Here is an 8,902-nt window from a genome sequence, read left to right as displayed (position 1 = left end):
ATGGCGGATTATTCTGTGGGATCGGCTACCTGGCGAGATGCTTCCTATAAGACAATCCGACAGGCGCAGGATCTTAGGTTACGTCCCTTTTCTTGTCTTCCCACCACTGTACATACCCAAGAGAAGATGAGAGTAGAGGATGAAAATATTAGAGGATATCGCCCTCCACCTTTCCATCGAGATCTAATTATTGACACCTGCAATGCTTATGTCTGCGGATACATGAGGGAATCCCGAAACTCCATGGCCATCCTGAGACAAGCCTTGTTGGAGACCAACCACCATATCCACAAGCTGCAGAAACAGAGGAGCGTACTCGAAAGATCCCATGCTAATACTAGAAGAGACATCCTCACCAATAATGAGACTGCTCAGCTACGTGATACAAGACCTAGGAGTGAGAGGGTGAGATCACTGATTTAGTACATACCATCCATGGCCACAGGTGGCGCTATATAACAGTCTACATAATGAGCCACCTAAATGGGTTTATTGGGAGATTATGGTGGGAGTTAAAAGGGTTACCCAGGATTACAGAACCCTGGCTGCTTTCTTCATGGATAGCAGCTCAGCTCCACTGATGTTAATGTATTTGGGTTGCAATACCAATTACAACCAGTGGAGAGGTGTGGTGCTGTATTCGGAAGAAGGTCACCATATTTTCTGATCCTGGACAACCCCTTTAAGCATTTACACTTTGGCTAGCTGTGACTGGATGCCGGTGCAGTGTATAAAGTGCACCAGCATCCAGTCACGGCACTCCGCTCCCAATTAGGCCACAAGTGAATGGGCCTAGTCGGGAGGGAGGTGTCGCACCGTGGGACTCTACAGCAGATTCCACCACGGAATCCACCTCAAGAAAGGGCATGTTGTTTCTTTTTTTCCGCGAGCGGGAACAATCTTCTTGCGGAAAAAGGAACCCATTGAATTCAATGGGAGTAGGTTTTTTGAGCCAGATTTTGACACTGATTCCATGTAAAAATCCTGACCAAAAAACCCTGTGTGAAAGGGCCTAAGTTTTCATAGACTCCATGGACACACAGATGAAACGTATGGGGACCCTCCTCCTGAGATGTTATTTCTTCCACACCCATTGCTGATAGTCACAGGGGTTCTCTAATCTGGGCAATCCCTATTTTTTAAAAGGGTTCCTTGACACGAAGCAAATTACAAAGTGTCTCCCTTCAGGGGCAGGAAACCTGTCAGCAAGTCTTGACTATCCCTGTAGCGTCACCACAAGAGAATTTAAGGTGTTTCCATAGGTATAATGGACATGCTGAGATTTCCAAAATCACAATGTCCGCTGCATGTATTTTTCCACAATGTGTGGATGGGATTCCACTTTGCAGGGAAACGTCATGCTTTTGCCTACTTGGAGCCCTGGCCTTCTCCACCAACTATAAATCTTTCACTAGACGGCAGCCCACTGATTCTGGAGCAGCTGAATTTTTTTCTCTAGCCCCCTCCATTGCTTTCAATATCAATACTCTTATTTTCAGTCCTAAATAAGCTAATTGGGCGCTGTCAGATGGGTGGTCCTAGGCTGGAGGAGACGGACCATCTGGGACCGCCCACCTGACAGTAGAGAGATACATTTGCATATTGGGTGCAGAAGTGATTGCTCAGGAATTGTGGGGGCTAAAGAAATAATTCCAACTTAGATGAAACCGGTGGAGCAGAGACTATTGGAGGAAGCAAAGAGTTGGAGAAACGTCCTCTTAAAGGCAAAATCCCATAATATATGATAGGACACATCAGTCTGATCTTTAGGACCGCCATCATTCTGGGCCTATAAGCCAAACTCACAAGAGATTCTTCCGGCCATATCCCAATATCTGAACTGAAAACTAAAACAGGTCTTAGTTTCATAGAGTCATCCAGTGACTAACATGTGTATTCTTTCAGTATCCTGATAAAGCCGATCATCTTATACAAGAAGAGAAGAAAGGACTTCATGACCTGAAGAGACATTCGGAGCAGCAGCTGCAGGAAATCTCAGGACAGCTCCAGGTCTATACAATGGACACTGCTTATTTGCTGCTCACTTCCATTATACAAAAGTATCGGCCCCTGCAGTTCTGTCAGATAATCCTCGGTGTCCCCCAGAAAATGATTACAAGCACAAACTCTTTGGTAATATCTTCATTTATTTTGCTTGCAATGAAAAAACACAAAAGAGAATGAAAAAAAGTCACATCATTGATCATTTTACCCAAAACTCCAAAACTGGTGCGGACAGAAGTATTGGCGCCCTCAGCCTAATACTTGGTCGGTTGATCTCTCCCCCTCCCCCACAGGTGTTCTATGGGATTCAGGGCTGGACTCATTGCTGCCACTTTACAAGTCTCCAGGGCTTTCTCTCACCACCATTTTCTAGTGCTGACCTGAAGTGTGTTTTGGGTCATTGTCCTGCTGGAAGACCCCTGACCTCTGAGGGAGACCCAGCTTTCTCACACTGGGCCCTACATTATGCTGCACAATGTGTTGGTCGTCTTCAGACTTCATAATGCCATGCACACGGTCAAGCAGTCCAGTGCCAGAGGCAGCAAAGCAACCCCAAACCATCAGGGACCTCCGCCATGTCTGACTGTAGGGGGCGTCTTCTTCTCTTTGAAGGCCTCTTTTTTCCCTGTAATCTCTATGTTGAGGCCTTTTCCTACTTTTGTCTCATCTGACCAGAGAACATTCTTCCAGAACAGTTTTGGCTTTCTCAGGTAAGTTTTGGCAAACTCCAGCCTGGCTTATGTCTCTGGGTAAGAAGTGGGGTCTTCCTGGGACTCCTACCATACAGTCCCTTCTCATTCAGACCGTGACACTGGATAGTACGGGGTGACACTGTTGTACTCTCGGACTGCAGGGCAGCTTGAACTTGTTTGGATGTTAGTCGAGGTTCTTTATCCACCATCCGCACAATCTTGCGGTGAAATCTCTCGTCAGTTTTCTCTTCCGTCCACATCTAGGGAGGTTAGCCACAGTGCCATGGGCTTTACACTTCTTGATGACACTGCGCACGGTAGACACAGGGACATTCAGGTCTTTGGAGATGGACTTGTAGCCTTGAGATTGCTCAGGCTTCCTCACAATTTTGCTTCTCAAGTCCTCAGACAGTTCTTTGGTCTTCTTTCTTTTCTCCATGCTCAATGTGGTCACACAAGGACACAGGACAGAGGTGGAGTCAACTTTAATCCATTTCAACTGGCTGCAAGTGTGATTTAGTTATTGCCACCACCTGTTAGGTGCCTCAGGTAAGTAACAGGTGCTGTTAATTACACAAATTAGAGAAGCATCACATGATTTTTCAATCAGTGCCAATACTTTTGTCCACCCCCTTTTTTATGTTTGCTGTGGAATTATATCCAATTTGGCTTTTTGACAATTCTTTTTGTGGTTTTCCATTGAAGACAAATTAAATGAAGAAAATAGCAAAGAGTTTGTGATTGCAATCATTGTCTGGAAGAACAGGAGTATTATCTGACATAATTGCAGGGGGGGCCAATACTTTTGGCCAACACTGTATGTCTTTCCTATGGATTTTGATGGATGGTCACTGACTAGTTCTAGCTGGTTGGGTAGCATCATCTTGGGATGAATTCACATGACTGTGTTCGAGTCAGGAAACCTAGTCCATGTGATCACTGCATTTCCAGCTTGATGGTAACTCAGATGACCTGAACTCACTGCATCAGAGAGGGGTCTAATGTGTCAGAGAGGGGTATAATGGGTCAGAGAGGGGTATAAAGGGTCAGAGAGGGGTATAATGGGTCAGAGAGAGGTATAATGGGTCAGAGAGGGGTCTAATGCGTCAGAGAGGGGTGTAATGTGTCAGAGAGGGGTGTAATGGGTCAGAGAGAGGTATAAAGGGTCAGAGAGGGGTGTAATGTGTCATAGAGGGGAGTAATGTGTCAGTGAGTTGTATAATGGGCCAGAGAGGGGTGTAATGCGTCAGAGAGGGGTCTAATGTGTCATAGAGGGGTGTAATGTGTCAGTGAGTTGTATAATGGGTCAGAGAAGTGTATAGTGCAGTGAGTTCAGTGCATTTGATTTGCGGTTGGACCGATGAGGCCATTAAATGGGACGTGTTTTCTGACCCAAACACAGACATGTGAATTCGGCCTATTGTAGTACATATCTTTGATGCCATATATCTGTTTGCAATACATTACACACGCCTCTGTATTGTTCCGTCCTCACCCTGTTCCTTCATCCGCCTCCATTTTCTTGTGGTCTTGCAGGTTCTCTGTTCTCACCGTCAGAAGCTCATAGAATTTTGTAAAGAAAAGGGACGAGTCTTGGATATTATTAGTGAAAATGCCCGACCCCGACCACTTTCTCAAGATCGAATACGTGGAGCAAAGTTTCTGGGTCCTGAAGACACAGGTACTAGGAAGCCCAAATCCACGAGTTCATGTTTGCTTAGACTTATGTTTTTATGGCTCTTTTCTCACCATTGTCCAAAGACTGTCAGGTGACTATCGGCAGCGCTCTGGTGACGTGTGAGAAATTCCGTAATATCCAACCTCCGAACTGGTAGAAACCAGAGGATCGCCGAGAACTGAAAGAGAGTGTGACCCAAGCACTGAGGAAGAAAGCGGAGGAGAGCGCCCACATCTGGGTAACATGATGTGCGGGGATGTTAACCATACGCGTCTATACGATTATACAGCTAGCTTTCTATGGTGCTTGTCCTTCTATATAAAGGAATTATCTGGTTTCTACTATTGGTGGCCTCTGCACAGTAAGCCAAGCACAGCGCCATATATTCTATAGTGGTTCTACTTGGTATTGCAGCTCAGCCCTATTTTTTTTTTTAAAGGGATCCTATCAGTCACACACAATTTTTTCTAGGTACCACGTTGGAATAGCCTTAAGAAAGGCTATTCTTCTCCTACCTTTCGTCGTCTTCTCCGCGCCACCGTTCGGCTACAAACCCGGTTCTTGTCAGTATGCAAATTAGCTCTCTCGCAGCACTGGGGGCAGGCCCCAGCGCACAAACAGCACTGGGGGCGCTCCCAATGCTGCGAGAGAGCTCTCTCCAGCGCTGCCTCCATCTTTGTCAGGAGCGTCCTCTTCATCCTCTTCTTCCGGCAGTGGCTTGTATCTTCTAGGCCTCAGGCAGAGCAGACTGCACATGCCCACAGGCCATGAGAAAATGGCCGCTTGGACAGTATTGTAAATGGCCACCATACAGGGCTCACAATGTACATTTTTTTTCCCTATTAGTTTGTCTTGGTAGAAAGGGAGGAAATCCATGCAAACACAGGGAGAACATACAAACTTCTTGCAGATGTTGTTCCTGGCGGGATTCAATCCCAGGACCCCAGTGCTGCAAAGCTGCAATGCAAACCACCAAGCCACCGTGTTGCCCCAGCCCTATTTTTTGAATGTGTTTGAGTTGTGAACAAGTCATATGAAGCAGAAGTGGCACTCAGAGCACTGCTGCCCCTCAAACAGCTGGGGTCCGGGGTATCGTATCCCTGCTGATCTATCCTAAGAATAGGTCATCAATTAATAAAGCCTGGAAAACCACAAGACATAAGAAACCTCTTCCACAACCTAGACCACCTGAGACACTACTATCATGTAGGACAGGGTTAATGATAGTTTTAAGTAGGATGGTAGGATGAGTAGGATGGGCACCATTACCCTTTATAATCCAAGGTACCTGTGTACTAGACAATACAGATGCAATGTCCAGCTTATAGAAATGTTCTAGACTATGTATTTCAGGACGATTTAACACTGACTTCTGGAGAGGTGAAGAACATGACACAGAGGCAGCAGAGGATTCACGATGAGATGGAAGCCGGGTACCAGTTACAGCTGGTTAGTATATGGGCCTGGGTATTACTGCAGTCTCAGCATGAGGATAGGTCCTAAAATACGTCATTGATGCTGATCCAACACCCAAGACCCCCACAGATCAGCTGGGTGAAGAGACAGCAGAGTTCCAATGAGCGTCCCTGAAAGTCAAGCACAGCTCCGTACATCGCGTAGGGATTGTGCACGGTGTTGTAACTCAGCTCCATTCACTAGACTGGATTGTGTTGCTGCTGTACATAGGGAAGGGGCCACACAAGGAGCACTGCAGCCTCTTCCAACAGCTGATCAGAGGGGTCCTGGGTGTTGGACCCCCATTAATCATATATTAATGACCTATCCTAAGTCATTGCTACTTTTTTCCATGTTAATAGGGTCCGCTCTCCAGTCTGGATCTCTCTGTACGAGAACGTTTAGATCGTCCTTTGGTGCGAATCCTTCAGCGACACCCAGGGACTCAGCTCCCAGAGAGCACGCTCATCTCCCAGGTACGGTATGGCAGATCTACGCTCATAGATACCGCACAATGTCATCTGCACCCACTGTATGATATAGACTGACACATAGAGGAGATGATCTGCACAAGGATAGAGAGTGGAGAGGAATAAGGTGGAAGATCGCCTCAAACTGCTCCTCACTATGCAATGTGTGAATGGGCACCTACTGATAGACAGATACTTTATTACTGCCCCTGTATGACAAGCCACATAGGGGTAGTGTGAATTAATGCCGTCAATTTACCGTCAATCACTGTCGTCTTGTAATGAAGTTTTCAGAGTAAAACATGATAAAAAAATGGTTTTATATGTAATATCCGCAGTATATAGCGAGGATTTGTCAGGCAGTGCGGCATTATACTATATGGGGATTATCTTTATACATTGCCCAGAATACAGACACATACCGTCATCAATACCGCAGACATCTCGCCTTCTCCCGCGCTTCCGTCTCTTTAACCCATCATTTACCTGTTGTCCTGCTCTCTTCTTAGGGCACGGTGTCCTTGCAGAAGTCTCTGAATAAGACCAATGAAAGAATCGGCCTCCTGCATCAAACGCAGCTAAAGCTGAAGGACGATCGGGAGAACAAGCTGCGAGGAGAAAGCATCGACCGAGCCGCGGCGAGACTGCGGGTGAAGAGCGCCAAGGGCCGAAGAGAGAGGCTGTGCCTGTGAGAGGAACACACAAAATAAGATTAGAAAGGTTCAGGGGTCTCCGTTCTGTTCATGACCAAAGGAAAAATTGTCAATGTCAGCAATACATTAAGGTGATATGTAAATAAATATATACGTTACAGGTCACCTATATATAGCGGACCCTTCTCTATAGTCTGTCCATCACAGCAATACATTAAGGTGATATGTAAATAAATATATACGTTACAGGTCACCTATAGCTAGCGACCCCTTCTCTATAGGCTGTCCATCACAGCAATACAATAAGGTGATATGTAAATAAATATATATGTTACAGGTCACCTATACATAGCGGACCCTTCTCTATAGTCTGTCCATGTCAGCAATACAATAAGGTGATATGTAAATAAATATACGTTACAGGTCACCTATACATAGCAGACCCTTCTCTATAGGCTGTCCATCACACAGCTGCTCTATCCTATAGCAACCAACTCTTGTCTCCAGGGGAAACAGCGTCCACTGCAGGAGAACTAAGGTATTACATGGCAGCTGCCCAAGAGAAATATATGGTCACAATGGAGGAGTTTGTCTGGAATCATAATCATCACTGAGGGAAGAACAACCCCAAAGTGCACGGCAGAGATCTGCTCCGTACCCTGGAGAAAGTGAAGCAATACATGGCACAGACCAAAATCAATGGAGGTCCGTGTACCGCATAGAAAGCGGGAAACCTACAGATCAGCTCTTTACCTAATATCATCAATGAAGGGGGGAGCAGAACCCCCAAAGCCTCAGTAGTGCAGCCTGGGTGTATACTTACATGTACTGGAAAATACTTTATACTGTTATGTGTTCTGCTACAAATTCTGAAGAAAAGTTCACATATTACTGCCGTGTGTCGGTAATACTAAAATCTCATCCACTATGCTGCAGAATTTCTCCCCTGAAATCCAGATGGACAATCGGCAGCACATCCGCTACATGGAAATATACTTTTTAGGCTGATTTTAGCGTACATTTTTTGTTGCAGATTTTGCTGCAGTTTTTTGAGCCAAAGCCAAGAATGGCTACAAAAGGAATGAGAAATCCATAAACAATACTTATACTTCTACATATATACTTATACATCCACTCCTGATTTTGGCTCAAAAAACTACAACAAAATAAGCTGCGTTTCCACAATGTGGGGCCTTAGCCTTCCCATTACTTTTCAAGTTACTCCTTACTTTGGCTCAAAAAAACGCAGCAAAATCTGCAACAAAACAAAAATGCAGGGATCCGCAACATTGGGCCGCAACCTAACATAGGAGCTCCCACCACCTGTCCATTGTCTGCCTGGATACAGAGGCACAGATCATAGATAACCCACTCGCCAATCATACACATGATTAATAAATTCTAATAGAGTTTTATTTATATATTCTGCAGCACAAATCACTGGGCTCATGTACAGATAACATGAGATATTACATTAAGCTGTAGGACTGAGGGCCCTGTTCATATGAGCTTACAATCTATGACACAAGATGGAGAAAATGTTATCCCCTACCTTGGAGTCCAAACTGGGCCCCATTATAATCAACGTAACCACAATTTTAGTGGTCCAGCTGTCTGCTCTTCTGGCCCTCTGATGGATCAGAACAACAGACAGTCAACGCCAGGGTAAACCTACCATAAACTGAATGCTTCGGTCAATATCCCCATCTTTTCAACATAAGTCAGGGTGTGTTAGGAACCTATGGGGCATGATGGGGGAATGCTGTGGATTATCTATACTATATGTTCTTGGAATTACCTGTGTTTGGAATTGGAAGCACCCTGGCTACATAACATAAGGAGCGCCTAGGTAAGCTTTTGTTTTTTTGGATGCCATCACTCATCCACAGGCCAACAGAAGATAGGTAGGTCTGAAACCTGAGGCCAGGGGTGAACATAGGGTTTGTGCCG

General features: G+C 45.4%; 1 protein-coding gene across 1 annotated transcript; it reads left to right on the top strand.

Annotated features, from left to right (window-relative positions):
* On the top strand, nt 1–6,991 carry TEKTL1 (tektin like 1). Its single transcript, XM_075259526.1, is given in 7 exon segments — nt 1–405; nt 1,906–2,010; nt 4,233–4,377; nt 4,458–4,612; nt 5,728–5,823; nt 6,192–6,305; nt 6,809–6,991. Coding segments are annotated over 7 exon segments (1,203 nt in total).
* The last annotated feature ends 1,911 nt before the right edge of the window (nt 6,992–8,902 follow it).

The sequence above is a fragment of the Leptodactylus fuscus genome, chromosome 11 (genome assembly GCF_031893055.1).
Source record: "Leptodactylus fuscus isolate aLepFus1 chromosome 11, aLepFus1.hap2, whole genome shotgun sequence".
NCBI lineage: Eukaryota > Metazoa > Chordata > Amphibia > Anura > Leptodactylidae > Leptodactylus > Leptodactylus fuscus.
The sequence above is the reverse complement of the archived record's forward strand: the minus strand, read 5'-3'. Positions and strand labels throughout refer to the sequence as shown.